At 35.2% G+C, this 27,934-nt stretch overlaps 4 protein-coding genes and 1 long non-coding RNA gene across 10 annotated transcripts; 1 reads left to right on the top strand and 4 right to left on the bottom strand.

Annotated features, from left to right (window-relative positions):
* Positions 1-1,416: 1,416 nt before the first annotated feature.
* On the bottom strand, positions 1,417-2,855 carry LOC118034934 (hydrophobic protein LTI6B-like). The gene is made up of 3 exons (XM_035040386.2): positions 2,497-2,855; positions 2,277-2,380; positions 1,417-1,636 (listed from the first exon to the last, which is right to left on the bottom strand). The coding sequence occupies exons 1-2, from the start codon at positions 2,584-2,586 to the stop codon at positions 2,297-2,299; spliced, it is 174 nt and encodes a 57-aa protein (XP_034896277.1). The 5' UTR covers positions 2,587-2,855; the 3' UTR covers positions 1,417-1,636; positions 2,277-2,296.
* A 3,102-nt stretch (positions 2,856-5,957) lies between these two features.
* Positions 5,958-6,513, bottom strand: LOC118034935 (hydrophobic protein LTI6B). Its single transcript, XM_035040387.2, has 2 exons — positions 6,346-6,513; positions 5,958-6,222 (listed from the first exon to the last, which is right to left on the bottom strand). The coding sequence occupies exons 1-2, from the start codon at positions 6,427-6,429 to the stop codon at positions 6,139-6,141; spliced, it is 168 nt and encodes a 55-aa protein (XP_034896278.1). The 5' UTR covers positions 6,430-6,513; the 3' UTR covers positions 5,958-6,138.
* Positions 6,514-10,657: 4,144 nt separating this feature from the next.
* LOC118034933 (uncharacterized) lies at positions 10,658-11,303 on the bottom strand. Its single transcript, XR_004685100.2, has 2 exons — positions 10,936-11,303; positions 10,658-10,847 (listed from the first exon to the last, which is right to left on the bottom strand). It is a non-coding gene; the product is annotated as an uncharacterized lncRNA (long non-coding RNA).
* Positions 11,304-16,324: 5,021 nt separating this feature from the next.
* Positions 16,325-22,018, top strand: LOC118034932 (transcription factor PIF3). 6 transcript variants are annotated; one of them, XM_035040382.2, is made up of 9 exons: positions 16,326-17,624; positions 17,758-18,976; positions 19,075-19,179; positions 19,298-19,363; positions 19,707-19,772; positions 19,868-20,392; positions 20,754-20,883; positions 20,991-21,032; positions 21,534-22,018. In XM_035040382.2, the coding sequence occupies exons 1-8, from the start codon at positions 17,530-17,532 to the stop codon at positions 20,999-21,001; spliced, it is 2,217 nt and encodes a 738-aa protein (XP_034896273.1). In that variant the 5' UTR covers positions 16,326-17,529; the 3' UTR covers positions 21,002-21,032; positions 21,534-22,018. The 6 variants fall into 6 exon arrangements, 4 of the variants coding, with proteins under 4 accessions (XP_034896273.1, XP_034896269.1, XP_034896272.1 ...); XR_004685098.2 differs by lacking the exons at positions 20,991-21,032; positions 21,534-22,018 and adding an exon at positions 21,082-21,387 and having other exon boundaries at positions 16,325-17,624; positions 20,754-20,954; XR_012169951.1 differs by having other exon boundaries at positions 20,754-21,032.
* Positions 21,754-26,103, bottom strand: LOC118034931 (uncharacterized). The gene is made up of 2 exons (XM_035040377.2): positions 25,505-26,103; positions 21,754-24,226 (listed from the first exon to the last, which is right to left on the bottom strand). The coding sequence occupies exons 1-2, from the start codon at positions 25,550-25,552 to the stop codon at positions 21,998-22,000; spliced, it is 2,277 nt and encodes a 758-aa protein (XP_034896268.1). The 5' UTR covers positions 25,553-26,103; the 3' UTR covers positions 21,754-21,997.
* Positions 26,104-27,934: the final 1,831 nt, after the last annotated feature.

The raw sequence follows: 27,934 nt of genomic DNA, 5'->3' as shown, positions 1-27,934 counted from the left end.
AAAAAATATAAAAAGATAAATGACATAATTAACTCATCAATCAGATAAAATAAATTTGCAAAGGTAAGTCGAAGTATTATCCTGTCAATTAGAAAAGATAAAGAAGAGAGAACTAAAGAATTGTGAGGAGAGTAATTACAAATTCATAATCAATTTAAAAAATACAGTGAAAAAATTGTTTGGTCCTTATAGTATTAAGGGTGTATTTGAAAACGCGCGATGCAAATCGGGTTCCCTCAAATTTTTTTAAAAAAATTGTTTTAAATTTTTTTTTTTAATATTTTTGAATCATTTTGATATGCTGATATTAAAAATATTTTTTTAAAAATAAATTTTTTTTTATTTTGATACATTTTTAATTGAAAAGCACTTTGAACTGTCACTATTACCACAATCTCAAACACGTCACTACTACTACAATCTTAAACACATCCTCTTCTCTAGTTAAGTTAAAGTCTATGTTAATTATACTTATTATCTTTCTTGTATTATTTTTATCTTTGTAAAATATTAAGAATTAAATAATATGATAAGGGTTAATTTGAAGTCTTTCATTTATTGTAATCTTTTGATTGTCAATCATGCAAAGAAAGATCAACTGGTAGCTTTATATAGTCCCTTTTGTTTTCATTTGAATATTGATCCTTGTTCACATTTAATATTCGATAATGGAAGATTACGTCAATTCCTAGGCCAACGTCTTGGATAATTCTGATTGTTTATCATGTGAGGTTATTCTTTATTGAAATGGGATTATATTAGATAATTGGATATGCATGGTCTTCAGGCTAGCTAGAGCCTTGTCTTTGAGGTCGAGACGCAACCATCTTGATTAATCACCAAGTGTTGTGTCTTTGTCCGTTTGTGCTCGGAAAATTAAAAAACAGTTTCGTTTGAAGAGCAGCAATATAATCTAAAGCACTGCAAATTAACAAAACATTGATCCCTTGATTTCATGAGCCAAATAGCCAGTGTTGGCTCGTTTTTTGTTTGATTTGCTAAGCCAGATGGCCACCTTAAGTTTGATATTTAAATTGGCTGCAGGTTGAACGAACGGTGCTGCCTTGTTGATGAGAAACAGCTGTGTGATATTGAGCTCATGGCTAATGCAGCCATATGTATACAGGCTGGTGCATTATTGTGGTGGGGCAAATATCTGAGAGGATCATAGCTTCATGGCCAAGACAAGACTAGTCTTTGTCAATGCTTTGTAAGAGAGTCCCCACTTGCTAGGGTAAGAGATGCAAATGCATCTTCCTTTCTCGTTTTGCTCTGCTTTTGAGTCAGGAAATAAAGCTTTCTTTTCACTCTTGAATTGATTCAAAGCTGTACCAACAGTCATTGAATCCACAGGCAATTAGGTAGACAAACATGCATGGAGCTCACAACTATATATAGGGAAAGATACTATAGTACTGAACAAGAAAATTAAATCCATCCATTACGGTCTTAAGTACCCATACGCACAAATGTCACTCAACAACAATTGCTAACCTCCTTCACAACAAATCATTTCTTGCTTAACTAAAAAAAAAAAAAGACACAATTATGAAGAAATTAAGAAGAATAAATCCAAGTATTGATGTACACCAACAAGGGACTTTTCATGGAATCAAACGGTTATGTGCCTCTCCACCTGTCCAAACAAAAAAAAACCCAACAAAGATGTTATATATTAATTAATTAACTACCTAACTAATACATGTTAATGATTAAAGTCAGGTCATATTGATCAGTACTAGAGACCCCATGCATTGAACTATATAATATTGCCATGCTTTTAATAACATATATAAAAGTAGGCATGTTTGGCAATGCATCGCTTTCACTCAGTCAATCAACAGTTAATACGTTCCCCATGAGTCTTGAGTAGTGCTGGTTAAAGTGTGGAAATTAAGAAATTAAGCAAGGCCGTTGGCCAATATTAATTGTATTTAATTTTAACACAATTTCTGATGCTTCCATATATATATATATATATATATATATATATATATATTTATACACACACACACACACACACACATACATGCAAATGTAACTATCACATACATAAATCGTATATCTTGGAGCACTCCAATTATTAACACATAAATTCTTTCAATTCCTGATCAACACATCATTTTTTCAACAAAATTGGGGGGGGGGGAGAAAGAGGTTACGGTCATAATAATGTATTATAAATCGTTTATTTTCACAAATAAAATACTTCATAACCCTTTAAATTTACAGAAACAAAGAGAAAGAAACAGCTTTCGGGGGGTGGGGGCGCTTACAACAGATAAGATCAGGATCTTCACTTGGTGATGGCGTAGATAGCATAAATAATTCCAGGGAGGTAGCCAAAGAGGGTGAGAAGCAAGCAGATCCAAAACTCCACCTGAACCAACCATGCATATATATATATATATATAATCACATGATCAGTGTTTAATTATAAGTAAAATCAACTGTGTGGGTGTCTAAATTAATGAAAGAATATATAAATGGGCGTACCCCGCAGCCAAACTTGAGGAAGACACCAAGAGGAGGCAAGATGATGGCCAACAAGATGTCTATGCAATTAGCTGTTCCCTCGTCTGCCATCTCCTTAATTCTTCTGAAAGATATATACTGCTCTCGAGAAACTGTTCTTCTTCTTAATTTGTGGTGCTAATATATTCTGCGATATATATCGAGAGTTGAAGATTGAGGGTGGTTATATAGAGGCGCCCCAGAGAGCCACCCCACTAACACAAACTTCCGGTGTACACGTGTCCCACACGTACGCGGTCTAGTGAGACCTAGCTAGTATAAAAGACGAAGATCATGTGCACTCTCTTCCTTCGTGTGAGAGTCGTTAATTAGACGACAAAGGGAAGGGGTGGATGGCACGCTCTTGGGTTGTAAGAATCGCATTCAAATTTGATATTTAATTATGAACAGGTAGATAGCTAAGTTTCCTCATCACATGGCAGGCAGAGTTCGCTGTATCGGGCCACAACCACTCCTTCCTTCCTTCCTACGCTAGCTGCTATGTTTGTTTGCTTTAATTTGTCATTCTGTATTTCATTTAACTTTAATTAGTTAATATATCTCTGATCAGTTTCGTATGAATCGTCCTACAATTCTTTTAAGAAATTACATATTATAATTTATAACTTTTCTAAACATAATTTCTCAAATTAATTATAATCATAAAAAATACCACAATATCAAATATACTCAATTAATCCTGTAATTGATAGTTTTTTTTATAGTTTATTTATAGTAATGAATATCATTGAAACTGCATGCGTGTGTGAGATATGTATCTTATACTATATTCATCCATTCATGATGCAACACGTGGATCAATGCGTGTCTAGCTAGCTTAGTTGTTTTGAGATTCAAGATTTTAATTAATTTCTATACATTAGGTTGAAGGTACGTAGATTTAATTGAATTGATTTTTTGAATTTGTCACTATACTTTTTTTTTTTTATGTGTATTGGAATTTGTTAATTTTGGAAGATGGATACTTAACATACTTAATTATAAATCATTATTAGGACACTGTTATTGGTGAGATTGAACATGCTCTTAACGTACGTAATTAAATGTTAAGAATCATTTAGTTTTTTTTTATTCAAATCATATATTTCTTCTTTTTTTTCCTTACAGTTTATTGTAAATACATAAAAACATTCCCATACAAAAACAAATTTAGTTATATATTTAATTAATATTATCGCTCTTTATCTCTCTTTTTTCTACACAATTTAACATAAATGAATACATTTAGCGGATGTCTCTTAGTGATAGCCTTTAGATTTTCCCTTTATATTGTAATTAAAAAAAAAAACAAAAACAAGAAGAGGAAGAGAGCTGGATTCAAACGAAGTCTGGTTTGTCAAGGCACCGGCCATTGTTTGACCACGTGAAAGCCATTGACTTATGGTGATAATTTCCTCCAACCTCATCCTATTATTGACAGTCAATAATGAAATAAAATCAGAGGGTTTCTAGGTTGCCGCGTCGAGGACGAACAGCGGCGGCGATTGAGGCTGAAAAGGTGCATGCATGGCGTCGACACACATCGATATAAATATTGTTATTATCCATGTGAAGCAGCCGTCCTTCCCAATTCTTGTTCTTATTTTTCAAGGCTGATAATATTCTCTACTAGTTCTTTTTGCTAGTTTTCAGAAGATTATTCACATCAGAATTAAATGATTCATAAAAAATAAATTTATGTATCATTTTAATCCACTTCTAAATATCTTAATCTTTTTCTTCAGCAGTTTTTTTCTAAAACATGTTCATTAAGCTTTTTGATAATGTTGTTTAGCTTTTTTATAAAAAGTGATTTTTAAATTACTTTTCATTTTAAAAATATTAAATTAAAAATTTTTTTTATGGTGTTTTTCATATTTTTAAGGTGTTAATATTATATATATATGATTTTAAAATATTTTTAATTAAAAGATAGTTTTATAAAAATACCCTTTACAAAACACACACGTAACCCTACATATATATCCATAGCAGCCCCACACGTGGCAGCTGGCTAGGTCAGTCTGCCATCAATATTGCTTCTACCTTGTAGTAACTTAGAAGATAAGGCTTAGTTTAAACTTTCGTGTGTTTTTAAGTTGGTGAAATCTCATTTCAACAATCCCCAATTAAAGTCACTTCTTTTTATTTGTAATTTTTTTATATATATTTTTTGTAAATTTACTAATATATATTGTAATATAATATTGTATAATTTATTATTTTAAGAATGAATAATCTGGCTTAGAATCCGATTGAAAAGGGATTTTAAAGGATCGATTTACGGTATCATCATACACCATTTCTTTTTATTTATTGAAATAATCATTAACAATTGACCTCTATTTAACCTCATCATTAAGAAGCATGGCCATAAATATTTATTGCCGCGCATCCTATCGAGTATTTTGGTCTAAATTGTACTCTAATGCTTGAGCCTTTACCAACCAAAGTTTTATTTTCCCTTTACTTTTTTCTTGTCCCCAGGTCAGGTGAATACATGTGAATAAAAAGTATTTTATTTTTTAATCTTCACGTGTCGGATTGACACTGTGTTTGATTCTATTTTTTAAGTATTCTTCAATAATTTTGATATATTTTTTGGCAAAAAATGTAAGCAAATATTTTAATTTGTTCTTAATTTAGTGCGGTGAAAAAACTAAAGCAATTTACACATGGGCTTGAAACCGAATTAGTGTTTAGAAAGGTATTTCCTCCACTCGAACCCACCCACAGAAATGGGCCTGCTGTGGGTGTAAATCATCTCACTTTATTGTTCTTTTCGTGGTGGGACCATTGTTATCAATGGGACAGCTGTTTGTGAATACAGGTAAGCTTGTCAGTCTACAGGACCCACATCGAACAAGCAAATGACCCTCCCTCTGACACTGCAGCAACAGCTCTGCCGACCCGTTTCTCTTTAAAATACTATTACATGGTGATGGGTTAAGTACTAATACACTATTAAAAAACCCTTTTTAATGGGAGGTTCGAGATTAAAATTAACTTTAAATCTAATTAAAGAGCTGACTTAGGGACCCATGGATATATTATTAAAATAAGTAATGAGTTAAAATTAACTTCAAATCTAGTTAAGGGCTTGAAATAGGGACCCATGTATATATTAAATTAAGTGAAAAATGTTTAAAGGCAAGGCAGGTACTCATATCACCGGAGACCCCATGCATTAAACTATCGTCATGCTTTTAACAGCATGAAAGAAAGTGCATGTTTCGTAACGCATCATTTGATCATGAGTCAATCAATAATAAGACCCCATGAGTCTTGAGAATTAATGGATCGATGAAGACCACAATTTCTGATGCTTCCATGCATGTATATATATATATCATGCACATGTAACTATCACATGCATAGATCATATCTTGTAGTAAGTGTACTCCAATTATTAACACCTAGATCATATCTTTCTCAACACATCATTTCTTCAACAAATTAAATTTATTTTAAAAAAAATTAACCGTCATACTATATAATATATATCCTTTATTTTCACAGATACTTTACAACCCTTTAAATGTATAGAAACAAGGAGAAAGAAACAGCTTTTGGGGGTGCTGTGCAGGCGCTCGCAACAGAGATATTAGACGGTGAGAAGGATCTTCACTTGGTGATGGCGTAGACAGCATAAATAATTCCAGGGATGTAGCCTAAGATGGTGAGAAGCAAGCAGATCCAAAACTCCACCTGGACCAACCATGCATATATAATTAATCACATGATCATATCAGTTGTTTAATTATAAGTGAAATCAACTAATTAACTGTGTACATGTGTAAATGAATAGATGAAAATGGACGGTCGACGTACCCCGCAGCCAAACCTGAGGAAGACACCAAGAGGAGGCAAGATGATGGCTATCAAGATGTCTATGCATTTAACTGCCCCTGCCATCTTCTTACTAATTCTCTACTAAACTACTCTCCTGAAAGATATTGCTTTTCTTCTCTGTGAGGTAAATTATGTTGAAGATTACCGAGGCTCGTTCATTGTGTATATATAGCCCCAGGGCCACCCCACTGCCTGCCGCCACCAACGTGTACACATGTCCCACACGTATGTTCTAGGTTCGGTTTGTCTTAGCTTTCGACTTGTTTTTTATCCCAAAAATATTAGGTTGAGAAGCTAAGCTAAATACTGGTCACTTCATATACAAATAAATATCAGGTGCACTTTTTTAATTAATTAACATGATTTTTAAACGTTACAGATATTTGTAAAATTCCATCGGAATCATCCACGGAATAGCTTATTCCACCGATAATGCCTGGTTGTAATAGTAATGATATATTCTTGTCCGTTACTTTCAACATAATTATGTAATTGAAAAACTTTCGTCGGTAATTACCAGTTAAATCATCAATGCAATAAAATAACTAAAAAATTAAAAAGTAATTTTTTTATTTCATTATTTATATAAAACATCATTATTTTCCAGTTAATTTATCATTAATATATTTTATCTTAAAAATTTTGTTAATAATTTTAAAAGTATTATAGCCGACACTTTGTGAAGGTTGATAAATCAAGACTATTTTGAACGTGTTTGGCAGTGTAGTAGTGATTGTTTTTTAAATAATTTTTTGTGCCGAAATGCATGTTAATAATATTTTTTTATATTTTTTAAAAATTATTTTTGACATCAGCACATCAAAACGATCCAAAAAGTACAGACCGTATTAAATTTTTTAAAAAAAAAACTTTTAAATTTTTTGGGAACGAGTTTCAACCGCATTCCCAAACACTATCTTGTCTCAGAATTTTTATATTTTAAAAATATTTTTGAAAAAATATTTTTTTTATTTTAATTTAATATATTTTTAAAAATTTTAAATTATTTTAATATATTAATATTAAAAATAATATTTAAAAAATAAAAAATATATTTTTAAAAATAAAAAATACGGTGTTACTATCACATTTTTACCCTTTATTAAACGACAAAGGAAAAGGAAGGGGGGTAGATGCCTCGGTTTTGGGTTGCAGGAATCATATTCATACTTGATATTTATGCACAGCTAGATAGCTTGTCTCGTGATACTATGACGTGGCACATCCATGTTGCTTTGCCATGACATTTTTGTCTTCTTCTGCCACCAGCTGGCTGGCTGGATCGGGCCACGAGCACTCAACTCCTCCACTGCATGTCGGTAGTTTTTTTTGTTTTTTGTTTTTTTCTTGATAAAGAGTATCCCCGCGTCGATATTAGAAGCTTCTTCAATGGAATAACTATATGGAAAGCGTGTGTGTGTATATCAAAAACATTTTTTATTTGTTGATTTTAGGTTTTAAAAGGGATAGTTACATGAGATGTTCACATTTCTTTATCAAAATGAAACGTCATTTCTATATGTTTATTTTAAAAGCCATCAAATAGAAGATTTTTTTTTTCTTTTTCTCTTTAATCTTCTCCTCTCTTCTCCTTCTATGTAAATTACAAAATGACTTTTTAAAATGTCCTTTTTCATTGGAGAACCACAAAAAAAAGAAGAAGAAGAAGCTAAATTACACTATTTAAATTGTTGTGGTGATAATTTGGCTCTTTTAAATAACTTGTTATTTGAGATACTCTAAGATTAGGGATTTAGTGTCTATTTTTCTATGTGGTAATGTTACATTTTAAAATATATTTATTTTTTAAACAAATTTTATTTATATATATTTTCAAGCTAAACATAATTTGAATACATAGACAAACATAATTTTAATCTTTACTTTTATGTTATTGATACTACATGTACATGTGAGATATGAAGACATTTTATTATGCAAAGAATATTTGCAATATATGAAAAATACAAATGCAAAGGGGGAGAAAATCATATATATCGTGAATTTTTTCATATTATATTTATCTTTCAATTAATTAATTAATGTTTAGATAGAGTAAATGTGTTTTTTTAATAAAAATCTATTAAAAAAAAAATGAAAGACACCACACAAGAAAAAATGCATTTATCCCTATTAAATTTAATAATAACTAATGAGTCATGTGAAAAAATTTAATTAATTTAATAATAGCTAATAAGTCATGTGAAAAAAATTTTAAAACTCTTAAAAATTTGTATTAATTTTTGAAGTGAAAAGAAAAAATCATAAGTGCACTGAAACAATTAATGGTGGAAATAGTTTTAACTAATTATAGTACCATCAAGAGCAATCTTTGCGTAATAGATATGTTTTCAAGATATTTGAGCAAAGAAACCTTAGTTTTAATTTATCAATAAAATGATCAAATCAATCATTTGATAGAAGAAGAGGAGGAGGAGGAGGACGGAGTTGGATTGAAACGAAGCCTGGTTTGACAAGACACAGGCCATTGAAAACCATTGACTTTTGGTGACAGTTAATACTGAAATATTAATATCAGAGGGTTGCTAGGTTGCCGCGGAGAGGAGGAACAACGGCGGCAATGGAGGCTGAAAAAGTGCGTGGCCACAGGCATCGATATAAATATTTACTAGTGATTAGATCCACTTCCTTTTCCTTTTATTTATTTATAGTGATTTTGCTGTTTTCGTTAACTGTACTGGCTACTTCTATTAAGATATAATAATATAATATCATTTGTTATTTATGAAAGCGAACAATTCTGCTTAAAATTCATTTAGAAAGGATCATGGAAAATATTATATCTAATCGAATCGGTCTATCTTATTATACATGCGATTTACAGTGTGGTTAAAACAAGGACATATTTGGTTTTAAATCCTGATATGCCAAAGCTAAAGAGTAGAATTTGTCATGTAGAAACACGAGCAATCCAACCCATAGGTTTTCCGTTTTCATTTCCTTTTCCCATTCTTATTCTTGTAGCATACATAAAACTTGTGATATTTATAAAATATTAATACCAAGGACTCGGATTATTAAATTTCATTAAATTTTTTAACCCATTATTATTCATAATATTTATATTATCTAATTTTAAGTGGGATTAAATAATTCAAATATTACAGATGTCGTGGTCTAACACCCCTCCTGCCCAACAAGGGGTAAATCATCTCACTTTATTCTTTTGTCTTGGTGCATGAGATGGAACCATTTTTGAGGATCCATGTTTTCAGCAGATAATTAAAGTAAGACTTAAATTAACATAGAGATCCAGCAGGACGTGCTCTTCGATATTACCGATAAGATTTTCAAATCCAAAGGACCAACACTGCAGCAACTGCTCTGCGGGCCCATTTCTTTTATCAAAGCAGGCCGCTTTTTCGGCATCTGCTCTGTGCTGCTATGTGCTATGACTTCCGTTTCCTATTATGTTCAATTTTTTTTAAATGGGTTTTAGTTTAAAAAAAATAACCAAATTGAGCTATTGTTTTTTGAATAATTTTAATAAGATGTCAACATTATCTGGAGACCATTAAAAAGAATTAGTGAAATAAAATCAATATGTTTAAGGGCAGATGAGATTTATGATACGCTGAGAAAGTCGGAGGACTTGGCGAAGAAAAACTGGATGTAGCTGAAACTAGGAGCAGGGCATGTGGAATCACTGATAAACTAGCCCTAGTATTTTAGCTTCTAGCACCTCCTGCTGGGGCACTAATTCGTGTAAAGAAGAATCTGAGAACTTGTGGAGACAGCCATACAGTTATGAAGTTTGCTCCAGAGATTTTTGACATATTAGTGTAAGATTTCAACCGGTTTCACCAGTGGTTGGTGTTCATGCATAGATTATTGGTGACCGATTGTCCTACAATATTTTGGAAATTCAGTATCATAAGGAATCTTAATCTAGTTCTGGATATATACCAATAAGACAGCTGCTCTACACTTCTCTTAACATGTTGAAGTTTAATCCGAGTTAAAACATGTCAAGCTAACCTCTGTTTGCCTGCCTACCTTATAACATCATCCGAGTAGCTGAAATCCTCCCCAGCATATGCTTATTTGCTTTCCTTGACTGGGTTGTTCTAATTTATGTTGTGGAAAATTTAAAACTATGGCTGCCTTTATTTTGATGCTGTAATAAAGGACGGCGTTCAGGGTGCAGTGAGTCGGTCATCGAATGCTCATATTTACAGCTTGCCGGTGAGAACCTTCCATGCTCGGGGTCTGCTCAACTGGGAACTCAAGAATCAAGATTAGTTTTGCAGTACTCACTGGGATCATCGTATGAACAGGAATCACCTTGAAGCTATTTGTTTTTATTTATAGCTTAGTTTACTATACTTCTATTATTTACACATGCATAGAGATTCACTTGCAAAGAAACTACATAAAGAGTAACATTCAGATAGTAGATGAGGGCTTCAAGAAAACTTAGAACTATTCACTAGCAGATGAGATGGACTAGATCCAGAATCCTGCACACAAGATCCATCTATATATTTATAACACAATAAAGAGATAGATCCGCGTGCGCGTGTATACATGCAGGAAAAGTATACAAACCAGATAAACAGGCCATGAGAAGCAGAGTGATGAGGAGAGGGAGGAATGATCGGAAACCTATGGGATGGGTGGAGTAGGGAAAATAACAAGTAGCATCTCACAAATCAAAGTTATCTTCCCCGCTCACCCACCCGATAACCTTCCGAAAATCCTACTCCCTCTCCATTTCCTCCATATATGTTGACTTACAAGCGGCTACCGAAGCAGTCATGAACACTTAACGTGGCCTTCCATCCCTTTATATTGTGTTGCCAATTTGCAACCCTAGCTACTTTAGTTTTTCACCGCCAGATCAAGGGCATCTCTTTGGGGAAACAATGATCTTGGCCGTTCATTTCTACCTTTTAGTCAATGAACATGGAATGCTTTGGCAGTTGCTTTTCACCTTTCCCCCATGGATACTGTCGGTAGCTTTAGCGAAAGCCCATTAGGGTTTTCCCCTCTATGGGCTTTTTTTTGTGACATGTTTGGGCTTACTCATATTTCATGTATGTTGATTGAGGATTCTGGCAGTGGCACGGCCCATTATCTTACAAATTAGAGCATGGCCTCAAAATCCGAATTCACAGTCTTCCCCATCAGGGATTGTTTTGAGTCCAGTGACTATTAACCAGTAAACATTTTTTCTTTAGGCAAAGTGTCGTAGGAAGGTGATGACAACCAATGATTTTCAAAGTTACGGTAGAGACAGAAGCTGACAGGATTAGGATCTGAAGATGATGAGGATATGAGTTCTGATTGTTTTTAATATAGATTAAGATTTTCTTCATTATATATTTTTCAGCGATCATAGCTCTGGTTAAGCTATACTAGAGGCTATAAATAGTCCAGATATATCGAAGTTTCAACAAGAATAAACAAGAAGAAAAATATCAAACACCTTTTAGGAATTTTGGAACCTGTCTTTCTCTTCTTGAATTTTCATCACAAGGTCAGTGCACTATCTAAGCAAATAGATGTACCTCAGGAGGAAGGAATTGCATTTTTGGCAAGTTTTTGCAAGCAATATCATGCTGTGTTAAAAAAATCATCCTAATAAGCATGTTCTCCCAAAAAATGACATGCTAGATATAATTGAGGATGACGCTAAGCTTGATGACATATAGTGATTAATGTTGAAGAGATCATGATAATTAAGATGTTCAGATAACAGGAAAGCAAGATCAAAGATGGAAATTAATATTGACTGGTTCCCACTCCTACCTATATATAGACGGAAAATCATGTTGTAGTACTATGCATTTGTATGCTTGATCCTACGCTAAAAAAATATTGGTATTATGAAAAAATGTTGAATAAACTTCTGATTATGGTCGATGGCTTTATTTGTTCAACAAGGCTTCATGTATGAATGAGTTCCTATCTTGGTTGATCGAGTAAAAAGTTGATAGCTAGCCAAATTCAAAGAAATATATATAGATATGTATAGATATATATATATATATATATTTCATGTATGAATGAGTTCCATCATCATGAGTCTCTTTCAGGAGAAATTAATTTCCTTGTGCAATCCTTAGTTTCCTCAAAGAAATATATATGGATATAATTTCACATAATTCAAAGATAACAACTGGGTCTGAATGTGATGAATCTGGAAGAAGACATTTAAGGTGACAACATGAAAGCTAAATCATTGACAAATAAATTAGCTGTCCATACAGGACCATGTTGGTTGAGGACCATGGATCGTTGTGAATCAGGACTGAGACATGTAAGGATTCAAGAACGCGTGTGGGGCATACACACAGAGAGAGAGAGAGAGAGAGAGAGAGAGAGAGAGAGAGAGAGAGAGCTAATTGTATTTTGTATAGAATAGAATAAGTTTATGATTGATTTGGTGCTGTTTTGACTTGTTTCTGACCTCCATGCAACGGCATGATCATGTGATCAACTTGCACGAACATATCCTTAATCATATCTCATCATCAAACTTGTCTCATCCTTTCAGCTTTTCCTTTGTAATCTCGTACAGTTGTGTATATGCATCTCTTAGCTAGAACTTGGAATTATTCTCAAGTGTAGCTTTCAATGGTTAGAAGGAGCTTTGCATGATAAACTATCGATATAGACTCTGCACGGTGATTGAGTGTGTTTATACAACTAGCTAGAACTTGGAATTCTTTCACAGAAAAGGAGACTTGTCATTGATGAAGAAATTGATGTGCTAGCTAGTCATGGTTAGTTGTTGTGTCATGTTTGTTGTTGTTGGAATGTGAGTGAGGTGCAGTGTCATTGACACAAAAAATGATAAGATAAATTTATGTGAGTGTAGAAAAAATTGTGCGCCTGAAATGTGTGCACGTGGCTATTAGAAATCTGAAAAAATACTTTGAAGGGTGTGTCGGGATAATATTAGATAAACCTAGTTGGTTTCGATGTCGTGCTGAAAATTCCAACCATTTGGGGGGTTAGAATTCCAGCTATTTGAGCGATTCCAAATATCTGTAAACCCAAACAGCTGGATTTTTTTATGTTATCGCACGGTAAAAGTAATTAAGAAAATAATAGTTTATAGCTATAAAACTACATGTGGAATGTGCATGTTAGATATGGGAGGAGAGTGATCCTGCCAGGAGGAGCTATTAGGGCATTGAGAGAGCATGTTTCGTCTAAATTAGGGTCTAATTTATTAATTAGGGCTCCAAAGCCAAGAAAACTATTAAATTTGTGTTGGACCCCTCTTAGCGTCAGCATTCTACGAAGGGTCACTTGTATTTTTTCTTACATTATCGTTTACTGTCCTCACATTGCCTTTATTATATAATTCTTGAGTGCCCATTATCTTGGGGATGTCCTTTACACTGATATTTGTTTAAGTTGTGTTGTTTATTGGTTTTCCTTGCGAAAATGCTTCCACTATATATCATTTGCTCAGGTTTCATCACATACCATGACATGAGAATTTGGAATGTTAATAAAGCATAAATGGAATGGGAGCCATCACAGCTTAGCTATGTATGATTCAGAATGCGGATGCAGTGCGCATGCAGGGGAGAAATGTGCAGTGACGGCTGCGTAGTTTTTTCCATTACTGGGATTGCAGCAGGAGGAGGACCTAGGAAAAAGCATTTCGAAGGACATGGCCTTTTTATTCTGCCTACCTAGACTAGGCATAAAAGATTATTCAGGTGTACTGGCTGTCACTTACCACATTAATGCAAGCAAATCCGGCCGGTACAAAACATTGCTGATTGGGATACCTGACTAGAGCGGATAGAACCCACAACTCAGTGGATGGAATCATTCATCGGAGAAGAGAGCAGGTGGTGGGTGATGATTCCAGGAAAGCAACGTGCCAGTGGTGCCAATGGCAATGGACGGACGACACACATGAACCCAAGAGTGAGTCACGTGAAATTAATGCAAACACGTGAAATTCACACCATCACCCTGTTGAATTCTTCTTCAGAAGGGTCAATTCCAGCGAACAAAATCCAAAGGTGTGTAAAATCAAGTCGCATCCACCTCGTCATTTCTCCATCCATCATCATGTTACCCTGTACAGTGCACCAAAACAGGGGACGTATAGAGAAAGATGCCCTGGCAGCTAGCCGCAACCTGGGGGTCCACTGAAACACTGCCGAGTCCCCTACTGGCTCGGCTCTACAAGGGTCCAAGTGGACAAATATCATTTCACTTCTTGGAGATGAACAGCTAGGTTCTTTCCATCTTCGTGTATCTGTATCTATCCAAACCCTTTAACTTTTGTTCATGGAATACGATCGATGCAACCAAATCTTTTACGGAAAACACGGTTTTAACTGTACTTATAAACACTACATTGATGATGTAGTAATTTTAAGGAAAATACTAAGAGTGTACTTAACATTCCAGTAGTTTTTTACTAGTTTTTTTTCTTAAAAATTAAATTTAAGAAAAGGTTATAATTCTTAACTATGATTTCTTTCGAGAGGGAGTTTTTAAATGAATACTTGCAAAACTATATTGTGCTGCATGTATCATGTAAATAAACACATCCTTGATGATGAAGGAGGTTGGTTTTTTCCTTGATTCCGGAAATTAAATCTACAAGTTAGTACTGTTCTAAAACAATTAATTTATCCATAACTTTCCCAATTTATTTATCATTAACAATTTAAATAAAAATAATTATCTAACGAATAAGATCGATGTGAAAAGTGCATGCTTAAAATCATTTAGATGCAAGACTTGGTATTATTAAACAAATATATGTACCCTTTTAAAAAAAAATATAATCAATCTATATACTAAATAAATATTCTTTGCTTGATAAGTTATCCCACTTCAACCCTACTGCATTTTATATCTTAGTTTAATGGGTCCAACATGTTTATCTAAATCCAATTTAATATATTAAACCAGAGATCTTGATGTCTCCTTAGGCCAATTTTCTCATGATTAGATCTCATATCAGTGGCTTGTTATCACAGTCTTTCAAGTAAAAACCAAATGCCATTACTTCACATTACATTGTTGCAGTGTCATCTTCACATCCAAAGTAGGTTTAAGTTAATGGTCACTTGCGCAAGCATTCAAGGCTCTCATTTAATAAAAAAAATTAAGAATAACTAAAGTATTTTTCTTAATTATACTTTATAAAATAAAGATTGCTTTCACTTAAAAAAAAAAAATACTCCAAGTATAAAATGAGTATTATTCAAAACCCCACTTGTTAAACATACATAAAAATATATATCTTAAATATTTTAATAGATTATTTGTATAATTTTACTCAGAAACCCACATCCATCTTGAGCAGGCTCTGTTCACAGCATCCTCCACTGCTGGCAGACAAGAATGACAAAAGTAGTATCGTAGCAAATTCTAGCAAGATGAACCTACCTCAATATCAATGTTGGTATTCAAATTCGTGGAATAGGGACATTGTCCCTCAAATTCTAGCAAGATGAACCTGCCTCAATTGCCCTCCCTACACTCATAACCTTTTCTTCCTTTCTTCCTTTTTTGTGTGGCTAAGTAGTATTGTAGGATCTTTTTTGTGTGATGTGACTGATTTTACCTTTCCTATTATTCAGTTTATAATGAATCACTCACTCCCAATCTAACAGATTTATGAAAATATTCAAGCTTCAAAAGGGGAAGCACCCCCTTGCCTATAATCCCCATTGAAGAAGATAAGTTTTTGTAAAACTTTTGTGTTTGTTTTGTACTGCGATGCATAATATATTTTGTGTTTTTTTAATTAAAAATATATTTAAATAATATATATTTTTTAATTTTTACTATTAATATATTAAAATTATAAAAAATATTTTAATTTAATACTCTTTTAAATAAAAAATAGTTTGGAAAATAGATTGAAACGGCAGACAGACCAACCGAGTTTTGCTTTTCTTCTTCTTCTTTCAACGAGGAACCAATGGAAGTTTCAATCATTTTTTATGTTGAAAACCTGGAGCATACCGTTCTCTATATTTTCCATATTATGCAAACAAACCTTCGTTTTATGATGGATTCAAGATTCATGTTTGAAGAAATGAGAGTGGTGGCAGTGTTATAGCAGAGTTAATCGCTCTGTGGGACCCTACAGCACTCACTGAAGAAATGGCCCCACATCACCAAACAAAGAACAAGGAAAAAAGAAGAAGAAGATAACAAGGAAAAGACCATATTGAATTCCAACACTAGCTAAAAGGAAAAGAAGATCCAAAAAATAGAGGGGTTAAAGTTAAAAGAAACGTAAAGTTGGTTGTTTTTTATCTGTGTCTTGGTCCCCTGCAATCTCTGCAAGCCTTTCGCCGTCTTCTACGTCCACTTGGCCTCTCCGTCTCTTGAGATTTTGAGTTCTCTTTCTTGGAGCTCAAACTTTTAAAGATACAAACTTTTGGTAGCTTCTATTAAGCTTAAGAGTATGATTTGCTCTGCTAAGTTCTCTCATTTTTAATGCATTTGGATTAGTGTAACTTTTGACTAGTTCGAGGAGCTCAGATTTTCTCAAAATTCTCTTCCTTTTTATCAGTTTATTGGTTGATTGCTAGGCAAGAAGTGTTTTGAGTTCTTCTTCAAGTTTCTAGCATATCACTCCCTTTTGGGGTTTTTAGTTTTGATTTGTACTGATAAAGTTAATTAGTTTCCAAAATCTGATCTGGGTTTTTGTTGGTTTCAAGTTTAATGATTAAAGAAGCGGAAAAGATCATTTCTTTAATTTAAAAAAAATGCTTAAAGTAGCTTGATTTGGAGGGTTTTTGAATCTTTGAGAGAGCCATTAAAGAATATGTTTTTTGACTGCTACTTTAAGTAAAACTATGTGTTGATTTATAGTTTATTTATATATCTCACTTCCAGGTGATAAGGACATCAGTATAAATGAAAGAAAGATAATATTCTGTCCTGTAAAAGAAGAAGCACTCTTCTCTTTTATTTCTTTTGTGAGTTAGATACAAACTGGGACTGTATTGTACTTGTGGGGTTATTGTCAAGCTTTTCATGTCTTGAAACTTTGTTGGCTCCATATACATATGTTTTTGGGTTCTTTGAACTTGTGCTAGAGTTCAAGAGTGGTTTTCAAAAGGTGCCAATAATGGCTAAGCAATTGAACTAGAGAGGATTTCTTACTAGGAGGAAGTGTTGCTAACCAACACCTTCACCATGCCTCTGTCTGAGCTATTATATCGAATGGCTGAAGGAAAGATTGATTCTTCTCAAGAAAAGGATCCTAGTTGTTCAACTGATCTGTCTTTTGTGTAAGTTTCAATTTAATTTCCCTTTCTTTTTATTGAGCTTCCTTTTATCTTGGATTAGTGAATCATTTCTCCATATTGATTTGTTTCTTTGTGGTTTCATTTCTTCTATTGTGTCTGTTGGTGTCCTACAAAGCAGACCTGAGAATGACTTTGGTGAGCTAATATGGGAAAATGGTCAGATTCAATCCAGTAGAGCTAGAAAGATACAACCTTGTAGCACCTTACCATGTCAAAACCCCAAGATTCGATGTAAAGACATAGGAAATGGCACCGATATTAGAACAGGAAAGTTTGGGATGATGGGGTCTACACTGAATGAACTCCCGATGTCTGTTCCCGCTGTTGAAATGGGGGTGAATCAAGATGATGACATGGTGCCTTGGTTGAATTATCCATTGGATGAATCTCCACAACATGATTATTGTTCTGAATTTTTGCCCGAGTTATCTGGTGTTACTGTAAATGGACACTCCTCCCAGAGTAATTTTCCGTCGTTCGGTAAAAAAAGTTTTAGCCAGTCAGTTAGGGACGCCCGTACTGTTTCTGTACATAATGGTTTGAGTTTAGAGCAAGGAGATGTGGCGAAGAATTCTTCAGCAGGGGATACTGAAGCTAATAGGCCTAGAACTAGTGCTAGCCAGTTATATCTATCATCTTCTGAGCATTGCCAAACATCATTTCCATATTTTAGATCCAGAGTTTCAGCTAAACATGGTGATAGTACAAGCAATGCTGCCCACCATGTCGTTTCAGTGGATTCTATTCGAGCTCCAACATCAGGAGGTGGTTTTCCCAGCATAAAGATGCAGAAGCAAGTTCCAGCACAATCCACAGCCAACTCCAGTTTGATGAATTTCTCTCATTTTGCAAGACCTGCTGCTCTTGCGAAAGCTAATCTTCAGAACTTTGGCATGAGAGCTGGTACAGGAATTTCAAACATGGAAAGAACGCAAAATAAAGATAAGGGCTCCATTGCAAGTAGTAGCAATCCGGCTGGATGCACTCCCATTAATTCATGTAGTGGTTTGCTAAAGGAAACGAGCTCCCATTGTCTTCCTGTTCTGATGCCACCCAAGGTTGACGCTAAACCATCAGAGGCTAAGCCTGCAGAAGGATTTGTTCCTGCTGAGCTACCTGAGGCTACAATCCCAGAAGGTGACTCTAAAAATGATAGAAACTGTCGTCAAAACTTTTGTGAAAGTGCAATTAAAGGAGCAGCAGATGTTAAAGAGATTGTGGTTGCTTCTTCTTCTGTTGGCTCGGACAATAGTGTGGAGAGACCTTCGGATGATCCAACTGAGAATCTGAAGAGAAAACATCGAGATACTGAGGAGTCTGAAGGTCCTAGTGAAGTGAGTTTCATTCATAGATTTCACATTTTACGTCGTTTCTTGTTGTTCCTATACTCTCTCTGTTTCTTCCATGTACTAAGGAAATAAGCAATGCGCAGGATGTAGAAGAAGAATCTGTGGGTGCAAAAAAACAAGCTCCTGCTCGAGCAGGTAATGGCTCCAAGAGAAACCGGGCAGCAGAAGTTCATAATTTATCTGAAAGGGTGAGCAACAACATTCCAATATCTCATCTGAAGATATGTGCTTGTTCATTTGATGTTATCCTTGGTAGTTATGAATTATAGTATCTTGATCGGTTCTCATCTGGACTTCAACAAACAGAGGCGAAGGGATAGGATCAACGAAAAGATGCGGGCCCTACAAGAACTTATACCAAACTGTAACAAGGTTGGATATCTGTATTTATGTTACTCAGTGAATTTCTCCATAATCTTGTGAAAATGAGGTTTTCTATAAAATCACCATGGCTTGGGAGTATCAAACCTGCACCAAACCTTGGCCTAATTGAAGTTTAATTAATTATTTGAGTTTATTCATGTTTATTGAAGTTTAAACTATTCCAAGTTCTTGACCGTTATGGTAATCGAACCATCCCTCAGTTTTCTTAGGTTAAAGTTATTGCTGATCTCCAGGAAATTTGAAGGAATTTGAGAAAAGCCAAGTAATTTAAGTGTAGATGATTTCATATGCATCCTTGCTTCCATTTTCTTTGACATTTTTGCATTTTAAGGTGGATAAAGCTTCAATGCTTGATGAGGCCATTGAGTATTTAAAGACGCTTCAGCTTCAAGTACAGGTAAATTCTGCTGATTCCTCTCGAAGTTTATTTAAGACACTTGATGAGTTGGAAAATCAAATAGCTGCTTGGGATCATTCACCACCTTTATGCAGATCATGTCAATGGGAGCTGGATTGTATATGCCATCAATGATGTTACCCCCTGGAATGCCTCACATGCATGCAGCTCATATGGGGCAGTTCTTACCCATGGGTGTGGGAATGGGAATGCGTATGGGAATGGGAATGGGAATGGGTTTTGGGATGAGTATGCCAGACGTGAATGGTGGATCTTCTGGTTGCCCTATGTATCAAGTGCCTCCTATGCATGGACCGCATTTCTCTGGCCAGCCAATGTCAGGGCTAAGTGCTTTGCATAGGATGGGAGGATCGAGTCTTCAGATGTTTGGCCTTTCAGGTCAAGGATTTCCAATGTCATTTCCCTGTGCACCCTTAATGCCAATGTCTGGAGGACCTCCTCTGAAAACAAACATGGAACCAACTTGTGGTGTGGTAGGTGCTATGGATAATTTGGATTCAGCTATGGCCTGTAGTTCACATGAAGCAATTCAGAAAATCAACTCGCAAGTGATGCAGAATAATGTTGTCAATAGCTCAATGAATCAGACCTCTAGTCAGGTTTGTTGATTCTTAACTAAGTGGCATATTCTATGAGAATGAAAAGCTCAAAATTGAATGTGGCTAAATGGGTTTTCATTTCTTTTATATAATTCATCAAACTGTATTGTTCGTTATCCAATTTCTGTTCAAAGATCGTGGGCATGTTTCGATTGGAGCATAGAATCTAGATCCAATTATAGATGTTATTTGGGGTGTCATTTTCATAACCTCCTAGCAGCCAAGAAGTCTTAAAAAAGTACAAAGTTGACTTTGATAGTTGGGTAACCTCACAGAAAACTATGTTCTCTACTTCAACTGAGTTACCTTGTGCCATTACTGAACCTAAATCTAAAATTAGCTGCATTGTTCATGATGCCAGTGCCAGGCAACAAATGAATGCTCTGAACAACCTGCTTTGGTGCAAAATAATGCTCCAGACTCAGGAGTTGCTGACAACGGAGCATTGAAGTCGGTTGGTGGAAATGACAATGTACCAAGTAGTGAGGCTGGTGAGCATTTGCAATAACTGTTGGCTGTGGCAAACGTTGATGTTAAAATCTACTTGATATGATTTGTAGAGGTAAAAGTTTTTTTAATCTACTTCAACGCGCTGCAGATTGTGACTGATTGGTAGTTCTGATGCTTTGCCATGGGAGAGGTGAACCACTTTTGCTTCATGTCAACATCTAAACTTTCCTTGTATGCAGTGAATCTGTGAGATTTTGGGTACATGACTATGCAGAAAGGTTCCAGAGTTTAATGAAGTCAAGTTTTTACGATAATCGTCTGAGTTCTAATTTCAGGGAAGTAGAATTACAAATTGCACAGATTTTTTGTACGTTGAGGAGACTCAAGAAGGTTTTTTCTTGCATCTGTACATTCATTTGCACAACCTGAGAAAATAATGCACTGTCTAGGATCGAACCAACCAGAAATATGTATTCGAGTGTTTTCTGTAGTAGGTCTCTCAATACAAGTTCTTTGAATTAATGAAAAAAAAACTTATTTTCCAATACCGTAGTTATACAACCTCTCAGGCACATTAACCATCTACCATTTTTCCAGAATCTCTACATCATAGTGGACTCATGAAGCTTCTTACAAATCTAACTTCAATATCTGTTATTCGTTGTGACTGTTGTTTCAATGTCTGCTTCAGTACCAGGTGAGGCACGTGCCACCATACATGGAAAGAGTGAAGTCTCAATTAGCTCTTCCGCGGGGTTCAACCAATTCTATGTTCTTCTCTACTCAAAATCCTGAAAAGCCTATATAAATGGAGACACACAATCGTTGGTATTCACCTAGCTGGAGGTTCCTACACCCTTTATAAAATGTTACTGTGCAACTAGTTGACAGATATAAAGAACACAAAAGAATCCAATATCCAATCTCATACACAAATCAACATTATGGATGTGTAATAACGAGTACATAATTTTTTCTGCTACCGATCAAATCAAACCCAACAACACACCAGCCACCATCACACTATCAATACATACAACCGAGTGATCAGAGTGGGGAAAAAAGAAGAAAACGCCTTTATGCACACCTATATACTTCACAATGAAATATTCCAAATCTGTACAAGTATATGAAAACTTTGTCATTCTGATGCATTTAATTATTGACTTTAACATCCCCCTTGGTATCTGAGGAGACAGTTTTTGGAGTTGGTGATTTCCCGATAATAGCTTTCTTTGCCTTCACAAGTGATTGCTTTACCTTTGTTAAAATATTGTTTGAATGCTTTTGAGTAGGCTTGGCTGGAACTTCTCTTGGCAGATCCTGTGATACTTTTATGTCGTCAGCATCCTTGGTGGTGGAAGGCTCTAAATTCTGTGTATCAGATTTCGCTATCTCATCAACCTTTTCCTGCTCGGAGTTTTCTTTGTTGTTTTTTGCACTTTCTTCTTCTTTTGCTTCTAACCCAGAATCTTGGGATTCTTCGACTGTTTCACTGCCAATTGTGGTGGCTTCATCCAGCTTTCCCTCTATTTTCTGATCCTTTTCGGTTTCCTCTCCTGCTGGTATCTCCTCTTTCTTGTCTTCTACAGCAGGCACAACATTTTCAACTGTCTTCTCTCCCTCAAATGATTTTTCAGTAACTTTGGCATTTGAAACAGCATCGCTGACATCTTCCACTTTGATGGGATGAGCTAGTTCCTCTTTTAGTGTTTCACTTGCTATATTCTCGCCCTTATCTTTGGTCGTCTGAGCTTCTTTCTCTTCTCCACCCTTTTCCGCTTCTACCACAACCTCTTTTACCAGCACTTCAACCGGATCAGTTCCTTCAGCCTCTTTTTTTTCATTTTCTGGACCGACCTTTCCTACAACTTCAGGAAGAGAAGATTTTCCTATATCCTCTTTGACATCAACTTCAGCCTCCTGAGTAATTCCAGCTACTTCCTCTGGCTTTTCATTAGTTGGCTTAATCTCAACCTGTTCACTAACTTCGGATCGTGCCTCAGTTTTCAACTCTACTTCATGTTTCTTTCGTTTTTCCGTATGTGTAGTGACTTCAGGTTGTTCTTCTGGTTTCACCTCAACCTCAGGACCCAATGATTCTGGTTTTTCAACTTGTTCAGTTACTTCAGGTTGTTCCACCAATTTCACCTCAACCTGAGGAACCGCTGATTCTGGTTTTTCCACTTGTTCAATTACTTCAGATTGCTCTTCTTGTTTAACCTCAACTTCAGGAACTGCTGATTCTGGTTTATCAACTTTAGGCACTGCTACTGAATCATCGATATCTTTTACTGCAACTGCTTCTGATTCCTTAATAGGATGAACTTCCGATGAATCCTGTGTTTTCTCAATAGCTTCAACAGATTTCTCCCCTGTTTTTTCTACTTGTTCAGTGACTTCAGACTCCATTTTAACTTCCCTGGGTTCAGGAGCTACTGCTTCTACTTTATCAGCTTCTTTAGACAATTCTTGTGAGCCATCAATATCTTTTACAAGAACTGCTTCTGATTCTTTGGTAAGAAGAACTTCCGCTAGCTCCTGTGTTTTGACTACTTCAACTGATTTCTCTTCTGGTTCAACTCTTTTAATGACTTCGGATTGGTCCTCCAATTTCACCTCCATTTCAGGAATTACTAATTCTGATTCTGGTTTATCATTTTCTTTGAACACTGGTTCTGAATCTTCGGCATCTTTTACCACTAATGCTTCTGATTTGATAGGAATAACTTCCAAAGGCTCCTCTGGTTTCTCAATCACTTCTGTTTTTGGCTTTTCAACTTGTTTACCAACTTCAGATTGCTCCTGTAGTTTCACTTCAACTTCTGGAATTACTAATTCCGTTTTGTCGACTTCTTTTAATACCCCTGAATCTTCGGTGTTTTTTGCCACAGTTGGTTCAGATTCTTTAATAATAAGAACTTCTGATGGCTCATGTGGTTTCTCAATGGCTTCTTCTAATGATACGGGAACATCAACTGTCTTCGGTTCTTCATGTGGCAATTCCTCCAAGGATGACGATAATGGTTGCTCTTCTGCTTCTTTGGAAACAAACTCTATAGCTGGAGCAACTGATTCACCATTAACAACACTGGTCACCGGAGCTAGAACACTGAATGTATCTGAGTCAGGAATGGAATCTTTTTCCAACTCTTTTTCATAATCGACTGGAACATCAACAACTGGAGCATCATCAATCATCTTAACCTCAACTGCTGGAGGCTCTGCCTCATCTTCGGCTTCTCCTTCTGATTTAGCTAACGGGGTTGATTGACTTGCTAGTTCATTAGGTTTGAGCTCTTCTTCTTCTTCTTCAGTTTTCTTGGCTACAGAAACAATTTCAGGTTCCACAGGCTTTACTTCTTCGGTCATTTTCTCCATTGGCTGCAAGAAATGAACAAAGAGAATTAAACTGGGAACACCCTTGGACATTTTAAAAGCAAAACAAGTGGAAACTATTGTGTAGGTGCATAAATAAAAGAAGAGGAGAACAGCAATCAAATATGAAGCACTGCAAGTATCATATTTCTGTTATGAAACTTGCAGCAATAATGATGAATATTGCACAAGATAGAAAACAAAAAAGCACATAGATTTAACATGGTTCGGCAATATGTCTATATTCACAGGAACAGAGAGCTTTATTTTACTATGTTTCAAATTAGAGTCATATAATATGTATTTATAGTAAACCCTAGCCATACAAAATGTATTGATAATTTACAATTTTACTGTGATCCACTTCACTCCAGCATCATTCTATAAGGTACATGCTACAACAATTTCTAATCTCCCCATCTAGATATTGATATTGTAACTTGAAATTCTTAAAGAGTATGGATATCTCGTCCCCCTCGCTAACTGGAAGAAAAAATAATGCCTAGTTGATTAACAAGAGAATCTTTGTGGCAGAATCAGAACCAAGTGACAGCTGATATAAATGCAGAAGGACGCCACCATGTTTGATAATTCATATCCCACAAAAAAACAGCTTAGGCAATAAAGGTGGCAAGACTAACTTTCATTATGGATTTGGTATTTTCTTGAAATGAAATACCTTATTCCTAGCGTACCAATTTCACAGTGACAGTATCTTTCAACAGATTTGAGAAAGTGAAATGTATCAGAAAATGGTGTATGTTCCAACTCGACTTCGTATGTGCTTAGACTGATGATTAGTGGAGATACAAAAGAAAGATGCCATTTATTTTTCCAGATAATTATGAAAGGGACACATCCAAAATATATATATATATATATATATATATATATACAATCTTTCTCCTGTCAACAGCAGACACTTCTGAGAGCTTCTGATACAATGAATAGAGTAAGAGACATGCATCAAGAACTAACCTTATCCAATCATTCATGGATGATATCCGAAAGAAACTACAAGTTCTATGATTTCCATACAGTCAGATAAACAAATCTATGATCATTAAAACATTCATGCAATTCCAGGAGTAACAAAACCCTATATGGATCTTACTGAAACATCAGAGATCATATATATAATTATGATAAGTTAGAAAAGTAAAATTATTGGAAAGAATTAAAGAATCCCAAGAGGTATACATGAATGATCAGTTAAGCAAAAGTATATCATACTTTGATCAGAACTGAAAAGAGAAAAGATAGTCAGGATGATGATCTAAATACCTCGTGATCAGAAGGAGTTTGATGTGATGGAGCAGTGTCGGTAGCCATGGGGATTGGTAGAGGCAGAGAATAGAGATCCTTTCAGAATTAAGTTGATGATAGTTAAGAGATTCTGTGTAGTAAATAAAAAAGGATAGGAAAGACAGTGGCTGGTAGCAACTGATCAAAAAAATAAAATAAAATAGTGTAACAGCAACAACAGAAGCAGCAAAACAGTAGTGTGTGACAGACTGTATATCAGATGATCAATCCAAAATAGATGATTAGGATTCCATTAAATTTTATATCTTGAAAGCAAAAGGAAACAAAAAATAATGGGTTTGATTGGATAATTAAAGTGAGAGAGCAATAGGAAATGGCATTTTCCTTTAGGGCAGCTGACAAAGTTCCAGGGGGACCAGACCCTTTCCTCCCCAGGAAAATGCTTTTCATTTTTGCTAGCTGTTAGCTGTCTAAAGTCTTAAAGAATAAGATAGATGGTGATATGCCTTCCTTTGGGCCTGAACTCTGTGGTTATTTGGACTGAACATTCAAAATTTAAAGTATGCCAGAAGTCCATGCGAAGAATTACAGGTTCAGTTTTTGACTAACCCAGTATCAAGCTGTGTGCTGTGTTGAATGGTTGGTTAGGGTTGCTGAGCACTTGAGTAATGTGGAGGAAAGTGAGCATGGAATTGGCCCAAACATTAACATGGATCTGATGATAGTGGCGGTACCATAGATTCTGTGTTGTTTTGTTTTTGGTGGAACTGATTAGACAAGGCTAATCAACACCTGTTATTCATGCTCCAATTAAACATTCACAACACACATCCCACATCAAGCGAAACAGCCCTAGGATGAAAAGTAATGATGCTAATTTGGCAAGAAAGTTGACCATAATTTCCCACTACAAAGCTAAAAGCAAACACCTAATTATGATTATATGGGACAATCTCAACCAGACAAGGCTTTTTTATATATATAATTTCCATAGGAATAAAGGCCTTGAGGCCTTTTGATAATTGATGATGTTGCCTTCTAATTAAAGTCAATTTCCACTATAAGCTTGCTGGCCCTTCGTCCCAGCTTTAGCTTGAAAATCAAATGCTATCACTGTCACTGATCTTTTCCTTACATAGTATGCTTAATTACATGCTGTCAATGCCATTTGAACACCACTGCTTTGCTCAATAATGATGGCTAATGAGATCTTAAGCTTCCATTTATGGTAAGCAACCTCATGATAGCAGCCTTCGTGTTTCTCTAATCATCATTTGTTGCTGTGATAAGACTAAAGCTGATCAAGTTTAGTTGCTAAGTTAAATGCCAAACTTATTAGATATCCATGTGCTTGTGTTTCCAACTAAATGTTAATGGGCCAATCAAGAATAATACTCCATAATAATGATAATTTATTAAGGTCATCTCAAACGGACCCCCCCCCCTCCCTCCCTCTTTCAATCCTCTTAGGTTTCAGCATGTTTAGGCAAATCAATGTGTGATGCTTCCAGCAGATTTTTTTATTATTATTTTTATCTGATGGTAATATCTTGAATACCAATCTCTTGTCAAAGGGCACTGCATGCTCCAAAGCACTAGGTTGGTTGCTTCATTAGGTTAAAAAGGTGCGAGATGGGAGAAGAATTTTACAGCAATCACGTAAAGATAAGCATCACTCTCAGGTACTACAGCAGTTTTGCTACTCCTTCAGCAACGGTAGCCTCTATTAATAACTTGAAAGCATGGAGGATAAAGAATTACAGGATTCGGATGGACTGATGCATGGATCTCTATATATCCTTGGTTAATTCAGAAAGGTGCTAGTGGAGTTGTTGTTTTCAAAGATGATTATGTGATGCAACTATTTTTCTACTTTTGATATTGGAATTTTTTTCTTTTCAAGAACAGTTTTTAGTTAATGAAGATAATCATATTAGTAAGGACTCTGTGATGAGTGTGATTCCATTATTAGAGTAACAGTTGCTCTTTCTTGTCAATTAGCTGTCTGTCTCAGAATCTGCTTAGAAACAGATGACTTTAAGGATAATGAGGAAAGAGTTCTCCATTTTCAAGGGCATATGGATGGTGCCCCCCCTCCATTTCAAATAACCATTCGATTATTATCTTCAAAATCTTTGTCTTCATGGGTTTTAAATGGCCTATTTCCCATCAATGCTACATCGAAATAGGCCATTATGCTTACTAATTATGGCTTTGTTTTACCAGAATGTTATTATGATTTACACTTGTTTAAATGATGAAAAAATTGTTCAAGCCAATGCCTTGAACTCAGAAACTAAAGGTTCAAACAGAGTAATCTATTGACAAGAGATTGACTTCTTTTCTGCAGGCCTAAAGTTAGCTACAATTTGACTAATTTACCAAGGAGAAGATTTGTGTAAGATGAATTCATCTTGTTTTGATTAATAAAAAAAAAAAAAAACTATC

The sequence above is a fragment of the Populus alba genome, chromosome 5 (assembly GCF_005239225.2).
Source record: "Populus alba chromosome 5, ASM523922v2, whole genome shotgun sequence".
In the NCBI taxonomy this organism is placed as follows: Eukaryota; Viridiplantae; Streptophyta; class Magnoliopsida; order Malpighiales; family Salicaceae; genus Populus; species Populus alba.
The sequence above is the reverse complement of the archived record's forward strand: the minus strand, read 5'-3'. Positions and strand labels throughout refer to the sequence as shown.